This window comes from Natrix helvetica, assembly GCF_964273705.1.
Source record: "Natrix helvetica genome assembly, chromosome: 1".
Lineage (NCBI taxonomy): Eukaryota > Metazoa > Chordata > Lepidosauria > Squamata > Natricidae > Natrix > Natrix helvetica.
The window spans coordinates 192,805,613-192,826,624 of NC_138548.1; the positions used below are offsets into that span (position 1 = coordinate 192,805,613).

At 41.6% G+C, this 21,012-nt stretch overlaps 1 protein-coding gene across 5 annotated transcripts in view; it reads right to left on the bottom strand.

Annotated features, from left to right (window-relative positions):
- The window catches only part of QTRT1 (queuine tRNA-ribosyltransferase catalytic subunit 1), a 43,336-nt gene extending 35,423 nt beyond the window's left edge, over positions 1-7,913 (bottom strand). For 2 of the 5 annotated variants that reach the window (XM_081934239.1, XM_081934237.1), the window contains exons 1-2: positions 7,559-7,913; positions 5,278-5,346 (exon numbers count right to left, since the gene is read on the bottom strand). In XM_081934239.1, coding sequence (XP_081790365.1) covers positions 5,278-5,346; positions 7,559-7,771 — 282 coding nt within the window. In that variant the 5' untranslated portion in view covers positions 7,772-7,913. The remainder of the gene's footprint in view (positions 1-5,277; positions 5,347-7,558) is intronic. The other 3 variants (XM_081934241.1, XM_081934240.1, XM_081934238.1) reach the window with 2 other exon arrangements.
- Positions 7,914-21,012: the final 13,099 nt, after the last annotated feature.

Consider the following 21,012-nt stretch of genomic DNA (forward strand, 5'->3'; position numbering starts at 1 on the left):
TCCCCCTCCGAGGCCTCCCCCTTAGTTGGACTCTTTGTCACCTTAAGTTGGGGATCCTCCTCCGGAGATTGTCTGCCCTTTTCCTCTTCCGAGGCCTCCCTCTTGGTAGGACACTTCCTCACCTTAAGTTGGGGATCCTCTTCCAGAGGTTGTTGGCCCAGATGACTCTTCTGTGGTGGCATCTGGGACCCTCTCTTTACCGCCGTGGTGGTTGGTGCGCACGTTTGTGGCATTGGGGCTGGAGCCAAACACTCTGACGCTCTGTGGCCAAGTTGACAACAATGGTGGCATTTAATTGGCCCCCACGAGGAATGGAACCTAGTTACATCTCTAAACTTAGGAACCGTTTCATCACACTGCCTTGCTCTCCAACTTGCAGCTGCCCCCTTGGTAAACCCTTCTTCCATGGTGGAGATTGCTTCTCTGTAGGAAGGTGGAGTAAGAACCTTTTGGGGCATTGCAGATGCACCTTGTCCCGCTTCCCATCTTGCAGGCCTGGCTTTGGTAATCCCTTCTTCCATGTTGGTGATTGCTACTCTGTAGGAAGGTGGGGTAAGAACCACTTGGGGCCTTACAGGCGCACAATTTCCCGCCATCCATCCCGCAGGCCTCCCTTTGATAATACCTTCTTCCATGGAGATTTCTTCTCTGTAGGAAGGTCTGGTAAGAACCTTTTGGGGCCTTTCAGGGGAGACTGGAACCGGTGGGGAGGTCAATCCCTCGGTTGGCCACTGCCCAGCTTTCTGCCATGGTGCCATCTGCTGAGGGAGGGCAGGTGCCCACTGGCATCCCTCCCATCCATGACCTGGGGTTAAGACCCATCCCGGGGTTGCCTGCTTCACAGGTTGCAGCTCAACCAATGATGGCTGGCTAGGGGGTTTTACGTGCCAAGGACCCTCCTGCTGGCTTGGAGGAGTTATGGGCCAAGTAGGTGCCCTTTGCTGGCTTGGATGAGTTATGGGCCAAGTAGGTGCCCTCTGCTGGCTTGGAGCATTTCCCCATGCTGATGGCAAAGGAGTTTGTAAGTAGCATCTTTTCCATCCAAGTCCTGGGAGGAAAGCCCAATTTACTGCCCAATTTGCTTCATTTACTGGTTGCAGCCCCATTTGTGGTGGCTTGCAAGTGACAGATGCTGGAAAAAATTCCTTCTTCCTGCCTCCTTTGAAATTCCCATTTTGAAAGGGAATCTCTCTCCCATCTAGTTGCAGGGTGATATGCCATTTCATTTATTGCCGTCTGGAAGGAGCCCAAACCTCCGTTCTAAGGGTGTTTTTTTTTTTCCAATCTTGCTTCTAAGCTGGGGGGGAAGGAGGGGGAGCATGCACTCACAATTTTGCTGAAGAAGTCCGTCTGAGATTTCCTTCGTCTTGTCGCGTCTCCTCCTGCATTCCTCCAGATGCAATTAAACTGGAAACAGCATTCCATTGCCTTTGAAGTTCCGTACTCCTCTTCTTATCACCAAAAGCTTCTCATTAATTCTTCGCTGATATTTACGCTGTCCCGGTCAGCATTGGGAATGCCGAGACCCACATCACCAGATCTTCCATCACCAGCCCTTCCCCCTTGGTAGGGGGAGGGAGCTAGTGAAATATTTTTAAAGTAGAGAGTTGAAATAATGTTAGGGTTCTAAATACCATGCAGAAATAAATCATTGTCCAAGGCAAAACATCCTTAATGGTGCAATTTATTCCACAGGCATGTTAGTACAGCTATGGAAATTTCAACTCTGAATTACATCCTGTAAGTTCACCAGTTTAAAGTTCATGATCTCTCCCCACACCCACAAATCCATCACATGTTCCAATCATCATCTTCCACGCTGGCATGTACACCCATCTTCTTCCGGCCAGGTGTCGATGTGCGGAGACAAAAGATGACCTTGGCTTCTACAAAAGAATGTCAACAATCCATTCTACAATTCTACTCCTTTCTATTCCCTCCTCCCAACTACTACACTATTGAAACAGCATAGAAAATTATTAAAAAGTGTGGCAGGCCAAAGATCCTAAAAAGAATATAATTACAGGCCTGACAGTGTGTTTAGAACACAACACAGTTGTCGAGGGCCAAAGAGTACAGTTTATTGATATTGTTGTACTAGGAGACGCCAGAGTAAAAGAAAAAGAATTGGAAAAAATCACAAAATATCGCGACCTGGCCATCGAAACTGCATGATTATGGATTAAACATATAACAGTGATACCCATTGTCATTGGGACACTTGGTACCATGTCCAAGAATTTTACAAAACACATCAACAAATTGCAGCTTTCTGTAATAACACCAGCAGAACTGCAAAAAACTGCGCTACTCAGAACACCATATATTTTAAGAAGATACTTGGTTGAATTGCTGTGGTGGCGCAGCAATTTCCACGTCGCCTTGATGAATCCGTATATCTAGACCCACGCCAGTCCGGCTTCCGACCCGGGCACAGCACAGAGACAGCCTTGGTCGCGTTGGTTGATGATCTCTGGAGGGCCAGAGATAGGGGTTGTTCCTCTATCCTGGTCCTATTAGACCTCTCAGCGGCTTTTGATACCATCGACCATGGTATCCTACTGCGCCGGCTGGAGGGGATGGGAGTCGGAGGCACCGTTTTACGATGGTTCGGCTCCTACCTCTCCGGCCGGATGCAATGTGTGTTGACTGGGGGGCAGAGGTCGACCCTGAGGCCACTCTCTTGTGGGGTGCCGCAAGGGTCGGTCCTCTCGCCCCTTTTGTTCAACGCATATGTGAAGCCGCTGGGTGAGATCATCCGTGGCTTTGGGGTTGAGTACCATCTGTACGCTGACGATACTCAGTTGTACATCTCAACCCCAGGCCACCCCAACGAGGCTGTCGATGTGATGTCCCGGTGTTTGGAAGCCGTCGGGGTCTGGATTGGGGACAACAGACTCAAACTCAACCCCTCCAAGACCGAGTGGCTGTGGCTACCGGCACCTCGGTTCAGCCAGTTAACTCCATCACTGGCCATAGGGGGCGAACAATTGCCCCCTGTGGAACGGGTGCGCAATTTGGGCGTCCTCCTAGATGCCCGGCTGTCAATGGATGACCATGTGGCAGCCGTGGCAAGGGGGGCGTTCCACCAGGTTCGCCTGGTGCGCCAATTGCACCCCCTTCTGGACCGGGATGCCCTACGCACGGTCACTCATGCACTGGTGACGTCTCGCCTGGACTACTGTAACACTCTCTACATGGGGCTTCCCTTGGGACGCGCCCGAAGACTGCAGCTAGTTCAGAACGCAGCCGCGCGGGTAGTCATGGGGAGTACCAGGTACTCCCATGTAACACCTCTCCTGCGCAAGCTGCACTGGCTGCCTGTGGTCTTTCGGGTGCGTTTCAAGGTTCTGGTTACCATCTTTAAAGCGCTCCATGGCACAGGGCCTAGCTACCTGCGGGATCGCATCCTCCCACACACATCCCTGCGGCCAATTCGCTCTCACAGAGAGGGGCTTCTCCTGGTGCCGTCCACTAGGCAATGCCAACGGGCGACACCGAGGAGTAGGGCCTTCTCTGTGATGGGCCCAACCCTCTGGAATGACCTCCCCCCCGACATTAGAACCACTACTGACCTCCACTCCTTCCGACAGAAATTGAAGACTCACCTGTTCCGACTGGCTGGTCTGGCATAATTACGTTTTCCTCCTGGCATACACACTTTTATTGGTTTTTAGAGGGATTGTCTCTTTTAAATTTAATTTTACAGGATATTGGGATTTTAAATTTTGTATATCCTGATTTATTTATTTAGCTGTACAGTTTGGCATATCTTTTATCCTCCTCACATATCTATTTATTTAATAATTTTAACTTGTTGTATTTTTGCTACGGACTGTACACCGCCCCGAGTCCCTTTTGGGAGAGGGGGCGGTCTATAAGCGCTAATAAATAATAAATAATAAATAATAAATAATAATACCTAGGACGCTGGCAGCAACCCATATCAACCATTAGCACCCGTCAATGGTACTTGTGACACATTTTAAATGTTCACTTGACTGAGTTTACTATTTAATGAATAAAAGAGATAATAATAATAGTAATAAAAAATCCTCAGTGAGCGCTACCTTGATGTGGTTGTGGGGCTTGTGTGCTCTGAGGAAGATGAAAGCTTTGCCAGAGGTTAAATAATACTGGACCATAGCAGGAGACAATGAGTGTCTCTCCCATAAAAAAATATGGTGAGACATAAATTACACAAATCCATACTGGCTCGATTATTCCCTGAATTAAAAGGACTGTACTAGGTGTTGGAGTTCCTGGACATCTTGTTAAAACAGGCTACAGGACCAAGGACTATTGGCTAAGTAAACAGAGTCAGTAGCTGCAGATCTACTGGAAGAAAAGCAATACCAAGGATTATTGCTGGTTATTATTGCCGACAGGGTTTGGAAATGGGGCACAATGATTAAATATTGTGGCCACTGGTTTTCTTCAAGCAGTGCATTTTGCTTATCTTCTCTGCTCAACATGATGTAGCACATCTTTCAGTTTATGGGTAATAAGGGTAAATCTCTCCCCATACGCACCTCTCACATTTACTTACTAAGATTCCAATTTCTCCGGTCAGATATGCAACTAATGGCTGAGGCTGAAATTCTATATACACTGCTTAAGGCAACAAGTTAAAAAGCCAGAGATTCTGAGTTCTAGTCCTGCCTTAGCCATGAAAGCCAGCTGAATGATCTTCGGCCAGTCATTTTCTCTCAGTCCAACCCATCTCACAGACTTGTAGGGAAAGTAGGAAGAGGAAGGTATATTGGGTATGTTTGTTGCCTTGAGTTGTTTGTAAAAATAATAAAAGCTGGATTCAAATAAATAAATAAATCCCTCTGAAAGGAATATTTGCTTTTAAGGAAATCAGGATCAGGATGTATGCCCAATCAGGATCAGGGTGTAGGCCCAAGACCTCCATTTATAAAACACAATATGTATTTATTTATCAAGAACTTAAATGAATGCATAAGCTTTTCATGTAACTACTGTACATGATGAACAAAATTTTGCCAGTTCTGTTTTCCTGCGTTTTTTATTGGATGCAGAGTGTACTAAAAATCTTTTCACCACTTGGAAAGACAAAAGAATTACGTGGTTTATCAAGCACTGTAACAATACAATTCCATATGCATGTGCTTACCATCTCTCACACCCTGCTTTTAATTCCATACCTGTGATATAGGTCACTGTTTTCTATTTTTCGTAACTATAACAAAGCTCAATTATAGCAAAATGATTGATTTTCCAGGTAAAAACAACTTCCTCAGTCATACTCACTGTGAGCAGGTTTCTTGGCCAGTTCATAAAGCTATGGAGTCCATTAGCTTTTTTGATAAGCTCTGGTCCCTGGAACAGCATGAAAGATTGTCATGAGTGCCCATCACATTACTAGTGCCAAGATCTTTAGCATGTTGCATGAACCGATCCATTATTGCTTACAAACTATGAATTATGATTTAGTATGTTGGGTGTTATCAATAAATTATAGCTAAGCTATACTAAATGCAATATTGAGCTGTTTTGCCAATCTTGGCAAGTTCACACTAAACTAGTTCCATGATAGATGCATTATACATTGTGATTTTAATGCAAACCCAAAAGGGCAAGGGAATAAACACAAATCTCTGGTTATTTGTGCCACTATAACATCTGTGTGTATGCTTTAGAGGCCAAACACAGGCAGGCTACTTGGGATAAATGATAAAGTAATTATCAAGCTAAACTAGAAACTAAGAAATTTCTGGTTATATTTGTTACCTTTTCTATATTCTTACTACGAATCCTGGGTAAGTAATTCTGAAATGCTCATAATCAGTTGCAATAAAATGATTCTACTTTAAAGAGGAGATATAGCATAAGATGCTTATAAAGTGTTTGAAACTACAATATACAAATTAATTATTTCTTTAACTGAGTTATAATCTATCCATGTAACTGTAATTGGAAGCAAAAGCCATAATCAGAACAGGGATATATACTGATGGGATGTACAAACAGACAATTTAACTTAATCAAATCCAAAACATTTTAAGAATAGAAATCTGATGAAGACAAGTATCTTGCTGGCTATGCTGTTGTAAGAGAAGTGGCAGAATTTGGGAGTAGGGTTAGAAAAGGAATCAGCTTAGAATCATTATGTACATTCCCACCTTGAATTATATGGGTCCTTAACTAACTCCAAGCAGGTGCTCACTGTTAGTTGTGAAGATTCCTGTGCATAGGTGTTTAGCAATAAATAAACCAGTTTCTTTATTTTATTATATTTGTGTGCAGCCCATCTTGTCTAGAGGCAATATTTAATTAGACCTTTACATGAAGACCTGGTCCTTCACACCAGACAATTGTATACACTAGATATTTCAGTCATTAGTGATGTTTTTGCTCAATCTTTTAGGCATAAACCCCATAAACCAAATCCAAGACAGTGAACAAGCAGCAAATAGAGGAATTAGCACTTTTTTGTCGTTTTAATTTATTATAATAGTTCTACTATTACTGTATTTCATCAACTTCATATTCCACAGAGAAAGTGGAAAGAGAATGGCTGTCTATTCATATAAAATACTTATCCCATGATAACTTTGACACAAGTTATCAAATATCCTGGATTCTTGAATAAACCATAAACTAGCTACAATAGGTATACAGCAAACTAACAACTCAAACACCACCAGAACTTTTGGTTTCACCTTATTATTTAAGTATAGCCAAGTTATGGGTAGCTAATTTATGGTTCCGGGACACGATGGCTCAGTGGCTAAGATGCTGATCAACAAGATCAGAAGGTCAGCAGTTCAGTGATCTGAATCCCTAGCGCCGCATAATGGAGTAAGCCTCCCGTTACCTGTCCCAACTTCTGCCAACCTAGCAGTTCCAAAGCACGTAAAAAATGCAAGTAGAAAAATAGGGACCACTTTGGTGGGAAGTTAACAGGCCTCTGGCGTTTATTCATGCCGGCCACATGATCACAAAACATCTTCGGACAGCGCTGGCTCTTCGGCTTAGGTAAACGGAGATGAGCTGGAAACAACTAGTATGCATGTGCAGAATAACCTTTACCTTAACTTATGGTTCAGTGTGTTGCAAAACCCAGGGAAATTTGATTTGTAACAAGCATTAATTTCAGATTGAAGCTCAGATTAAGACCAAAAAAAACCCATGCTGCATTCAAAGAACATAACAAGCCATGGTTTGAATAACCATGATTTTAATAACAAATAGTTGAATGATTCTGTAAAATGTAAAACACATAAATAAGCAAAGTACAGTATGATTTGATTGTGCATGTCTATGTTGAAAATCCAGTCCCAGCTAAAGTTCAATCTTCCAAATCAAAGTACTGAGGATTGGTTTGGGTTGTCCTCTAGAACAAATACTGTAGATGTCCTGGGAACACTGTCACATATCACACTTCTAAAAAAGTTATATAGTACATGTGTTAAAACTTTCTCATACTAAGTCCCAGTAATCAGTTGTCCAAGACAACTACATTAAAACTCTAGTTTTCTCCCTAAGACTGTTTGGTACAACTGTAGTCTATGCGGGAGGCTCGACTTACGGGTCGCATGCCCAGGTGGTAGGTGTTGCCTAAGCACAGGCGGCATCCCAGCGCATCTAGCTGCAGGGCGGTGAGCCCTTTCATGGTTCCCTGCGTGCCGACAGGCATGAAGACCGGGCAATCAACGACACCATGCGGCAGTCGCAGCTCACAAGCACGAGCCCTACTCTGCCCACATTCCGCTACCACGCGGAGATTGAGCGTTGCCGACATAGCAATAACGAGATCTGCCGCCAGATATCATATGACGCCACTGCCGGAGGCGTGGTTGCGGTGGCGCAAAAGCTGAAAAGCCACTTCTCCCCTGCAATAGGAATAAAAAATATTCCGCCCTCTTTTCCTTGCCCTTTGGCTCAAAACGTCATTGGTCTAAGTCAAGACTATAGAACTATAAAAAAATAGAGAGACAACTGTTAACTATGATCCCTTCACCAATAAGCACTCGAAACTGCTTACATTGCAAACAAAACAACAACTTCCGTGGGAAGAGCCATGCACTGCTATACACTATAACTTTGGCAACTCTATGGGAACTTAGTCCTATTGGTGTTTGGTGTCTGACTCTAACAGAGTTTGGCGTGGAGGTCTGCTTCTCTGAGGTCCCTTGCTAGGTTTAGTGTAGTTCTGTGGTTTTTCTTCTGAATATTTCACATCTTGGTTGCTTTGTCAGTTGTTATTTATTATTTGTTATTTATTTATAACAATAGATACAAATACAAATAATTGCAATTTATTTAATCATGCACATTTAGATAAGCCAAGGCTTTTTGTGATTTATGAAGATCTGAATGAAGAGGATATCAATAAGGTAACTCTAACTTTCTGAGGCAAAATCAGTTTTCTGAAGGAAGAGACACTATAGTGTGGAAACCCTCCTAGAAGAATGAAATATTTTGAGGAATATTTAAAAATACAGAATATTATATTTCCCTAAAAGAGAAACAGGCAGGAAGTAGCCCCCAAGTCTTCCTTAATTGCCCACAGCATCACTTAAAAGATAAAGAGCTTATTGAAAGAAGTCAGCTATCTAGATGGCTCTATTCATAAGCAAAGTAAATGCAGGCGGAAATCCAGGATATTTCAAAACTGCTTGCAGTAAAGTTTGACAGCTAACAAAAGCATAGGATTAGAAGCAGCCCCCCCCCCCAGCCTCCCCCCCGAGGCTTCAGGGACCGTCCGGAGGCTTCCCTGAAGTGACTTCCGAGTTGCTCGGAGGGTGGTTTTAAGCGTCCCGGAGGCTTCAGGGACCATCCAGAGGCTTCCCTGACGCCTTTGGAGCACTTAAAACGACCCTCCAAGCAACCCGGAAGTCACGTCCAGTTTGCTCGGAGGGTGGTTTTAAGCACTCCGAAGGCTTCAGGGAAGCCTCCGGACGGTCCCTGAAGCCTCCGGGGGGCGGGGGAGGCTCTTTTCACCCTCCCCAGGCTCCTATAAAGCCTCTGGAGCCTGGGGAGGGCGAAAAAAGCATCTAAAAATGGGGGGGTCGCGCGTTGTGCGTGCATGCGCATGGGGGGTCACCCGTTGCATTATGGGTGTGGCACGCCCGCACACGCCCCCCCTGCGCTCCCCCCCTTTGTGGCACGCGAGCCAAAAAAGGTTCGCCATCACTGATATAGAGGGACAATAGAGTTTCTAAGATATTTTTTCTATAGCCATAGAAACTTGTCACTTGACTAATAAAAGAATTATAATGTTGCATGAAAGGACCCATGAAGGATTAGAGCATACACAGAGTGTACCCTAATTCAGCTTTTGTTAAATTGCTATTGAGAGAAGTGTGAAGGAGGGGGAGTCCCCCCCCCCCCGAATTAATGAGGCGCTGGATCTTGGCATTCCTTGTAGCATATTTCCGAATAAGCAGAAAATAAACCCGGGGCATGTTCTAAAAAACAACTTTAATATAAAATAAAATAATAATACAAATCTTAACTATCTAAATCTTACATTTTGGCAAGAGCTATGTTGCCCACCTCCTTCGGCAGGCGAACGGAAGATCAGAAGGAAAATAAAGAATGTGTGACGTATTATGAGACATGCGCATTAATCATTGTCAGATAAGAAACAATCCAGTCTACTGTATAACTCAGAATATAAGCACAAGTTGACAAACAAATTAACGCAGTGACACCCCTTCTTTTGTCACTTGGGCTGATATCATCAAATCATCAAATAAGGCACATCTTCTTTAGCAGATACTCATGTTGAGCTGCTGGAAGTGGTTTGTTGAGCATGTCAGCAATTCGATCATGTGTAGATACATATTGCAATTTAACAAAACCTTGCTTAACTAATTGTTTTGTGTTTTGATAACGAATGTCAATGTGTCTGGACCTAGAACCTGTAAAATGTGACTCAGAAATGTAAACCACTGATTCATTATCTTCCATCACGGTGATTGGTCGAATCGGACGTGTCCAGATATCTGCGATCAAATCATCAAACCATGTTAGAGAATTACATGCATCTGAAACACAAGCATATTCAGCTTCAATAGATGAACACGAAACAAAACTCTGTTTTCTCACTTGCCAGTAAACAGGACATCCATTCAGGAACATCATGTAACCTGAAGTACTTTTGCATGATTTCTTATCACTTGCCCAATCAGAATCTGCATAACAACATAATTCTGCATAATCAGTATGTGTTGGTTCTAGCAATAACTTCATGTGTTTAGTGTGTTTCAGGTATTTCAATAATTTCTTAATACATGTCCAATGAAATTGTGTTGCCTTACCTATGTGTCGTGACAAGAGATTAACACTAAGTGCAATGTCGAGTCTGGTCCAACTACTAATGTACAACACTGACCCAATGACTGAACGATAAAGTGTTTGGTCCTCGAATTCAGGACTTGGTTCATGTGTTAAGTTGTGAAAATCTGTTTGTCAGGCCTGTAGTTTTATTCTTTTTAGGATCTTTGGCCTGCCACACTTTCTTATAATTTTCTATGCTGTTTCATTAGTGTAGTAGTTGGGAGGGGGGAATAGAAAGGAGTAGGATTGTGGAATGTATTGTTATGGATTTTCTTAGAAGCTCAAGGTCGTCTTTTGTCTCTGTACCTCAACACCTGGCCGGAAGAAGACAGGTGTACATGCCAGCGTGGAAGATGAAGATTGGACCATGTGATGAATTATGGGGTGTGGGGTTAGATGATGAACTTTTAACTGGGTGAACTCACAGGATGTACGTTAGAGTTGAAATTTCACAGCATAATGCCAAAATGTCTGTCTTATTAAATTGGAGTTTTAAGGATAACTTTGCCTTGGACAATGATTTAATTCTGCATGATATTTGGAACGCTGACACTGTTTGCATGGGTGTCTTTGTTGTGTTAGCATCTTTCATGTTGCAATTATGCAGAATGTGGTCAATTTTCTCTTCTTGTGAAAGACTAAATCCCTTCTGTGTTTTGTCAATCTGAACACCTAAGTAAGTGTTAATGTGACCTAAAGATTTCAATGTGAAGTATCTCTGCAAACTTTTAGCAAAAATCTCCCTCATTTTCTTATTTGGACCAATATAAACAATATCATCAACATAAACAAGAAGATGAAGATTGGACCATGTGATGGATTGTGGGTGTGGGGATAGGATCATGAACTTTCAACTGGGTGGAATTCCAGGAAGAGAATCAGAGTTGGAATTCCATAGATATGCTAACATGCCTGTATGATTAAATTGGAACTTTAAGGATGATTCTGCCTTTGATTCTGATTGATTTCATGCATGGTATTTAGAACGCTGACACCTGGAACTTTAACTCTCTAGACAAGAGACTTTGACTAAGCAAATTACTGGTTGCTGAAGGTATGTAATAAACATCAGGGATGAATGTATCGAGCTCTTCAACATAAACAGTTCCTTTTCCCATCACCTTACAAGGGTGGTTGGAGAAGGAGTACATTTCTTGATATTCAGGTTCCGGCTTGCGCATCTCTGTGAAAAGTTCCTTTCTGTAGGTAACATGTAAAGCTGCGCCACTGTCCAAAGTCCACAAAAGACATCTTTCATACTCTGGATCAGGTTGTGGATCGTTGGTTTTGGCCAATGTTGCGAGTGGAGCTTGTGGATCACGTCTTGGACCACAACGACCTTGTCTTCCGCCTCTACCTCTGCCTCTGGAGTCTGTTCCTCTAGGCTGGTATGTGACGGGAGCTGGAACTCGTTGGGGACAATCCCGGGTGTCATGTCCCATACGGTTGCAGATGTAGCATCTTGGCATCCTTGGAGGTAGACTCTTCTACGGGACGTCTAGCTGGAGCTCTTGATGCTGGCGGCCGTTGCAAATGTGGTGTGGCAAATTTGATAGCTTCCTCCTCAATTAAAAGTCTGCATACATTATTAACACTGTGTTGAGCAATAGGCACATGGTTAATCTTTGCAATGGCATCTCTCCATTCATAATTCAATGAGTTAATGATGATGCCGATCATTTGGATATAATCAATAACATGGCCTCTTTCTCTCAATTCACTTCTTATTCCTTTCAGTTTGGTCAAATGTCCACCAATTTGTTCACCAGGTTTCACCTTCGAACCATGGAACTCAGACATGAACAAACATGAAGATTCAATTGAAATGGGCCTATAGCAATCTTCCAAAATGGCCCAAATTTGTTGGGCTGTTGCATCAGGCGGGAAAGTAACCTGCAATTCAGTATCCATGGACATCAATAATGTTGTGCAAGCCCTAGTCTCTAGGTCTCTTATTGCAGGAGTCCATGGTTGGGCAGGAGGATTAAACACCATACAATGGGTACCTTCTCTGTGAAGCAAGAGTGCAACCTCACTGACCCAGGCTTTATAATTCTGTCCTGACATTTTTAATTTGGACTCACCAGTCAAAGGAGTGACAGAAAATGCCTGTTGAGGAATATGAATTTGAGCAACTTGCTGTGCAAGTTGTTGTTGTGCCAGGGGGCGCTGTAATTGGACCTGTGGTCTCTGTATTACAGGTGCAGTTGATGCTTGAGCAGCAAAATTAACTTGGCTTGCTTGGGGGGGGGGGGCAGACACCTGCCTTTGCTGCATTAAGTATTGCCTTGTTCCATCTGGAAAAATGCGTGCACCATCAGGAGGTGCTGAAAATTGGGCCAGGGAATGCATTTGATATTTTGCACCCTGAATACTTGAATAGTCTACAGACATTTCTGAAAGAGTCTGTTGCATTGCCTGAAAATGCTTGTTAATTTTAAAATGCATGCCGGTTCCTTTTAGTAAATTATTTCTGCCAGGAGATGGCGGAGCAGCTTCACTTCTTGGCTGCAATATTTCTGCCTGTGTGGCATATATTGGAGAACAAAGGAGATCACTTGGCAATTGTGATGTGTGCACATCTCTCTGTTCTGATTTGCCTGACACAGTATCCACCAGAGGGTGTGTCTTAGGCTTTGGAGAAGAAGGCAATATGGCGTTTTCAGAAATTTGAAAAACATGGGAGTCTCTCTTCTCTGACTTGAGCATGGGAAAAGCTCTTTTGGCTTGCAGAAGCTCATTTTCAAAAAAAATCTATTTTATTACGATAGCTTTCCATATCTTGCTCAGAAGCCTGGGGAGATTCATAAGTTTCTCTTTCTGCTTGGGAGTGAATTTGCTCTAGAGGCAATGAACGCTTTGGTTTAGCCCCGAGCATTTCAAAATCTCTTGGAGATATTTGGGAGCATGCATAATCAGAAGGGAGTATCACTGATCTCGGTCGGAACACGTCTCCTTCAAAAGCAGCTTTATCTTCTTGAGATTTTTCTCCCATAGCTGGTTTCTCATCCAGCCCGATCGGCGTTTGGAAACCTGGAAGCCAGCGTGAAAAGTTTTCTGTCTCCTCTATCAGAGGGGAGGGAATCATCGGAATGTGTTGAAGAGGAATCTCTGCTTTTCTTTTTCGGCATTGTTAGAAAGTGATTTAATCGGTCCTGAGTTGATCGTAAATCATTCTCTCTAATTAGCCTATTACTCTTATCTCTTGGAGATAGCTAACAAGGAAAAAGCCATAAATCAGATAAACTATCCTCTGCTACCATTTGTGAAGAAGGGAGAGTTCCCCCTCCCCCTGAATTAATGAGGTGCTGGATCTTGGCATTCCTTGTAGCATATTTCTGAATAAGCAGAAAATAAATCCGGGTCATGTTCTAATAAACAACTTTAATATAAAATAAAATAATAATACAAATCTTACTATCTAAATCTTACATTTTGGCAAGAGCTATGTTGCCCACCTCTTTCGGCAGGCGAACGGAAGATCAGAAGGAAAGGAAAGAATGTGTGACGTATTATGAGACATGTGCATTAATCATTATCAGATAAGAAACAATCCAGTCTACTGTATAACTCAGAATATAAGCACAAGTTGACAAACAAATTAACGCAGTGACAAGAAGCTCCATTGTAACCTAACCTGCCAACTTCATAGATAAAACTTCTAGGCGAATTGCCAAGCTTAGCCTAGTAAAGTAACTATTTGTGAAAGTAAAAAAAAAAGTGGATTCAGTAAAGTAATTTTGCTTGCAACTTGAAATGTGTGTTCAGCATTCCCTAACAAAGCTCTCTCTTATATGCCAGAAAATGTATTTCTTTCCTCTTCTAAAGTCTCTTGTTTTCATTGCACTGAGAAAAATCATGACGTTTGTGTAACATGAAATAATGTTTCTAACACTATGAAGATCTGTACAAGCTATACAAAGACTATAAGAAGTTGGACAAAAAGTTTTTTTCACAACTGGACGGTGAGGCTCACACCTGTTTTTCTCTCTCTCTATCCCTGCTCTATTAAGGTGGGAGACAAAAATGCGGTCAAGTCTTTTTGCTTTCTGCAGAAAATAAAAAGTAGCCTCGTGTTCAGAGTTTAATTGAAATTATCAGATTCTGAGTTTGAATTCAAAAACCTTACATATTTGCCTGGCACCCAAATGCGGGGCATCTTATCTCGAGGGCAACATTTCCTTGGGGCGACTCCATTGAGCCCCACGAGCTGTTGTCATCTTTATTTTTTTTTATTGTTTAAATTTTATTGATTTTAAAAGTTTTACAGGGAAAAAGGGTTAAAAAGTTATAGAACATTTTGACAGCTACATCGTGCGGGGGGGGGGGGGAAGCCCCGCCAGTCTCTCAACTTTTACAAACAAAAATAGAAAAATATCAACATTTACATAGATATTAGCAGTTTTGAGTTTAACACAAAATCATCAGTATGTTTCAATCATTTTGTTTTGTATCACTTCCATAAGGGTACATTGTAACAACAATTGCAATAATGTTTCAAATCACTTTTGTGATCTGAGTCTTCTAGTTGTCGCATCCTCCCCCCCCCGTCCACTGGCAGAGCCTCAGCCCCTCCCTCCTTTGTTTCTTGTGTAACATCCCCCATTTCACCTAAGAGAGCACTGTGTTTTTTAGTGAAAGCCTCTGCTTCCACTACTGTGTTGATTCTAATTCTACTGCCCTCCCAGAAAATCAACATGCCTTCTGGTAACAGCCACCTAAACCAGACTCCATTATTGTATAATTTTTTTGCTAAGAAGGAATATTTCCTTCTCTTATCTCTTACTTTCTTTGGGATCTGTTTAAGAATAGTTATTTCTTTATCCTTATATTTTAATGGTCCTCCCCTTTGAGCTCCTAGAACCTCATCTCTTGTAGTTTTTCTAAGAAATTTAACATGAACTTCCCTTGGAATATTGTGTGTTCTTTCATAGGCTGAATTAATCCTATAGATCAGGTCAATATCCCACCAAAGCTGTTGTTTATCTCTGTTAATATATTCTGCTAGTATTGTGGTCATGATCTCCTTAAGATCTTCATTCTCAACTTCTGGCAACTTTTGGAACCTAAGGAAAAAAGACATCCTTTCAAATTCCATTTTTATCATATGATTTCCAAATTCTACATTCCCCCTTTGGATTGTCTTCATCTCGTCTCTCATCTCAACCGCACCGTCCTCCAGTACACCTATCCTCTGTTCATTCCGTATGGTTTGTTGTTTCGTCTCTCTGAGCTTTTCATTTAAGTCTTGCAGTTGTTTTTTTATTTCGTCCTGTCCCTTTAAGATGGATTGAAGCATCTGATGAATAGACAAATCCTTTGCACTCTCTTCAGAGGCTTTAGGTTGTAAAAAAGATCCCAGTTGTGACTGGTGAGCAATGGGGCTGGACGTGGAAAATGTTGGGGCCGATGAGGCCTTACCAGGCGGTAACTTCTTGAGGCTCAGAGATAGTTATTGTTCTATACAAAGAAATGGCATCTGTGGGAAAGCACAGCCGGTAGGGATCACCAGGCAAGCAAGTCCAAAGGAGAATAAATCGTCTGATATAAAACTAGAGCAAATAGGTGGGTCAAAATATTCCAAATCCAGGGGGAAAACGTATTTGAAGAGGCTCCTGGAGGTCTCTGGGGTGGAAATTAGTTGAAAGCCGTAAAGTTTTCCAAGGGAGGAGTCTCATTCATAAAGACAAAGAAGAAGGAGGAAGTTGGCCATATTGGCTCAGCCAGTACAGGTGGTCAGGAAACAACAAAATCAAAGTTCCCATGCATAGTTTAGAGAAGAATCAGTTCAGCCATCCTTTCTCTCGCAGTTGTAGTCAAGAAAAAAAAAATTCCCCCATTATTTAAGGGAAGTGAAAGCGGATTTTAAACTTTCTCTCTCCCCCCTAAAAGGGAGAGATTTTCCAAGTGCCGCTTTTCCAAGGGGGGTGGAATTCCCCCCCTCCAATCTGAACTCCTCCAGAGGTTGAAACAAAGCCCCCCCCAAAAAACTGCAGAACAGTCAAAAGAGTAAAGACAGTAAAAGACCTGCGGAGACCCCTCACCTCACCGTGCTTCAGCTGTTTCATTCGAATTGATTGTTTCCTTCCAGGCTGCGTTTGGCGAAGTGCGTGGTGGCATTCCGCGCGCTCCCTATGCTCTCAGCTCCTGGGGCAAGGCTGGAGACCCCCCACGGCCGCCACCATTCCAGGGGGTCCCAGCAAGCCACCCCTATGGCAGGGCGCCCCTCCAAGGCACCCTGTGCTCCCCCTAAGACTTCGGGGGAGCCCACCGAAGCAGCAATTGCAACCTTCGGCTGCCGGAAGTCATCTCGGCAGTTCAATATGTTAATGTAGGACCAGATAGCCACTAATTTTTTATACGCTAAACATAACACTTTTTGTAATGCCAATAAACCAGGTCGATGGTTAGCATATATGTTAAGGAAAAAACAAAGATCCCGTAATATAGAGAAAGTAGAATATAAAGGGAAAGAAGTTTTTCAACAGGATATGATTAAAAAGACTTTTTTAGAATTTTACACCAGATTGTATGCTGGTGACAAAATGCAAGGTTCAGACATAGACCGATATTTGGAGAAAGAGAAAATTCCTATACTTACACATGAACAAAGGGGAAGATTGAATCAACTTGTAACTACAGAGGAAATCTTCCTGGCAATTAAGCAGTTAAAAATCGGCAAAGTGCCTGGCACAGATGGCTTGACAGCAGTTTATTATAAAAAGTTACAACTAGAAATGATGGAACCTCTTAGGGAACTATTTAATAAAATTCAAATGGAAGGCAGGGTCCCACCATCTTGGAAAACAGCTTTTATTTCATTGATTCCAAAAGAAGAACAGGATCTTACCCAGCCAAAAAACTACAGACCCATTTCATTACTTAATACAGACTACAAAATCTTTGCTAAAATATTGGTAAACAGGTTAATGCCAATTGCGGAACAAACGATTCACAATGATTAGTCTGGTTTTATACAGGGAAGGCAAATGAAAAGTAATGTAAGACAAATCATTAATATAATGGAATATTTGGGAAAGTATAATAAAGTCCCTGCAGTGCTTCTATTCTTAGATGTGGAGAAAGCATTCAATCAAGTCAATTGGCAATTTTTAATAAAAATACTACAAAAGATGCAGTTCGGAGAGCATTTCATGCAATCTATCAAAGCAATATACCAGAAACAGACAGCACAAATTATAGTTAATGGAGGCTTAACAGAATCTTTTAAAATTGAAAAAGGAACAAGACAGGGGTGTCCCTTGTCTCCATTATTGTTTATCTTAACCCTGGAATTGTTATTGAACAGAATACGTGGGTCTGACGAACTACAAGGAATTAAGATTAGGCACTACGAATATAGAGTAAGAGCATTTGCGGATGACTTGGTTGTAACTTTAACCCAGCTGGGGGAATCAGTTATAGGTCTAATGAATATAATTAACCAATATGGTGAAGTATCTAGGTTCAAAGTAAATCTAGGGAAGACAAAGATGATAGCTAAAAATATGACTACGAACCCCCCCCCCCCAAAAAAAAGAATTAGAAAGAGTAACAGGATGTGAGATAGTAAAAAAGGTTAAATATTTAGGAATTTATATTACAACTTCAAATGGGAAATTATATAAGTACAATTATGAACCATTATGGAATAAAATACAGATAGAAATGAATAATTGGAAAAAATTACAATTGTCTTTGTTGGGACGTCTCTGTACATTTTTTGATTCACCCAAATATTGATATTAAATTAATTTTTACAATAACCTCCTAATAAAGGGCTTAAGAACCAACCTCTTGCATTTCATCTTCTTGTTCTTTCAAACTAAATTGAATGTGACACATCCAGATTGCCCCTTAGTGCTACACAATGCCTGCATTTAGGTGCCAAAAATGGACATGCTATGCAATAGTTAAAACATTCCTATTTCAATTTCACTTGTGTCTGTCATCTGAATTATTCACAGTCCTGTTGAAAACAGAGTATAGCAAGCTAGTCAATCCCCAAACGAAACAAAGCATGTAGCAATAATACAGCCATTTAAATGGTTGCTTCCAGCTACACTCAACAGATCAGGCTTTCGTTCAAAATCAGTCAGTGGAATACAGTTTTGATGCATTTGTTTCTGTTCATTGGCATCCAGATACATTGTACTTAAAAAAAAAAAACCCTCTCATTTTATTGACAGGAAGAGACCAAAAGCATATGTGCATTTGAACGTTATTATTAACTCTCCTTTGGCTAGCATAAAGCAACAAGGTCAGCTAGTTTTCCATTTGAAAAAGAATAATAGTTAAGGATGCTAAACAAATGTCCTTTTAAAGGATGATGCCTTTTAAATAATTTAAGATGCTTGAAAGATGCTTCAGCAACAGAAGCAGTAAGTTCTTGTAGGGAATATCCAGTTATTTCATCTACTAGAACACATGTTTATTTACTTTTCTCTAATATCCCCCTCCCCTCTTTTCAGGACACATTTTGTAAAAGGGTAGGTGGTTACATGTGATATAAACGTCCTGTAAAAAAGTATCCACTAGTATAGGTAACAAATGCTGCTATTTTATCCTTTAGAGCCTCTATGATTTTAGACCTATGTATTTTATATTAAAAAATATTCCAAGTCTGAAATACGGGGAAGCTTCTTGGATGAGAATGGGGAACCTTTGAAGAACACATTCCTTTATTAAGCTAGATCTCTAGATAGAAAAGATGTGTTTTATTTGGAAAAGGAAAATATAGGAAAAAACAAGGGAAAATAACAACCACACAGAATTCAAAGTAAAATAGATATAAATAGTCCTCAACTTATGATTGTAATTGAGCCCATAATTATGGTTGTAAGTTTTGAAGGTTGAAAAGCGAGTCATCATATATCTGCGTCCAATTTTATGATCATTTGTGGCAGTTATTAAGGGAACCTATTGTTTGCTATGGCATGTCTTTTGCCAGAAACTGGAAGTGACCGTGGGATGTTGCAAGTGGCCATAAATTAGGCCAGTGGCCGAATAGCTCAAATTTGGTCATGTGACTGCAGTGTAGTGCAGTGGTGGGATTCAAATTTTTTACTATCTGTTCTGTGGCTTGGTGGGTGTGTCAGGGGAAGGTTACTGTAAAATCCCCATTGCCTTCTGATCAGCTGAGACTCAGGAGGCAAAGAATAGATGGGGGCAGGGCCAGTCAGAGGCGGTATTTACTGATTCTCCGAACTACTCAAAATTTCCGCTACCGGTTCTCCAGTACTGGTGAGAACCTGCTGAATACCACCGCTGGTGTGGTGGCAGCGGCCATCAGAACTTTGAATCTGGGTTGTAAGTACCTTTTGGATAGTTTGTTGTAATTGTGAATGATCAGTAAGCAATACAATCATTTTATAAAATTTGGAGGATATGTGAGGACCAACCTCTAGATTCTTGTTTTGCCCAATAAATGAAAATGCTCCATCTCTGATGCCTTAGATCTATTTTTTTGTATTTATATATTCAATAATTTATATCCCGCCTTCATTATTTTCACAAATAATTCAAGGTGATGAACATATCCAGCACACCTTTCTCCTCCTATTTTCCCCACCAAAACCACTGTGTGAGGTGAGCTGAAAGTGAGTGTCCAAGACTACCCAGTTGGCTTCCATGGCTAAGGTGGGACTTGAACTCACAGTCTCCCGCTTTTAGGCTTGGTGCTTTAACCCACTAGACAAATTGGCTATCTAAGCAGAAAATCAGAAACTATCTAGTGACTGAAGTCACCTTCCCACTTATGTCTAGTTTTTTCCCAGTTGTGCCTTTGGATATAAAGCCTCTGAAGAGGCTTTCTGAGGAAACAAAAGCTAGCAGGATTTGCCAACAGACGGTCAGTTTACCAAATGCTTTAGGGGGCACTGTTGTACCACATTTAAAAGCCAGGAGATGCTTCTGTGCTTTCTGACCACAGACCAGGCAGCTTGCATGTTTGGTTTCATGCTGAGTCTCTTTTCCCAAGTTCCCAGATTATTCTTCTCATGAGTCTTTTTTCAGCAATTCTCTTGAGGAAAGTGCCTCAAAGGACAGAGATTCTTTCCTCAGCAAAAGAACCAATAGCAGAAAAAATAAAAGAAAAATAAACATCCAGACCCAAGTCCGTGTTATGGGTTACTTAGCAGTTCTTCTTTTTCTCTGCAGACTTTCCCTTGCTCTATTTTTGAATTTCTACATTTGTCTCCTTCCTGTTTTTTGCACTCAGTGCCATCTTCCAGGTGAAACTCCTGGTAGTAGCATTGTAGCATTAACAAGAGACAAGTTTGTAGTTTGATCAAGCAAATGCCTGATGAGCTTTTATTCTGCAATAGCAGGTTGCCAACACAGCCTGGAGGTTTATGAAACCACTGGTATCTATCATGCTGGTTGGCTGCATTCATTTTGATTGTGTCAGAGGGTCTATCAGTCTTCCAAGTCTAGCCAAATACACTTCTACCTGAACTATCACAGGCATGTTTCCACATGTTATCTCTTGGGCAAAAGATCTTATGAATGAGAGGAGCTTGCCCTATGGTACAATTTACTTCCCTACTACCCTTCTGTTGGGAAATGCTTAATGAGCCATTAAAAACCCTCACTTGGTGGCAATAATAGAAAAATTGCTCTAAAACATTCACCCCATAATTTAAAAAAGGAACAATTTAAGAGACACACTTGAGAAAATATTATTTTTTTGTTGAAAAC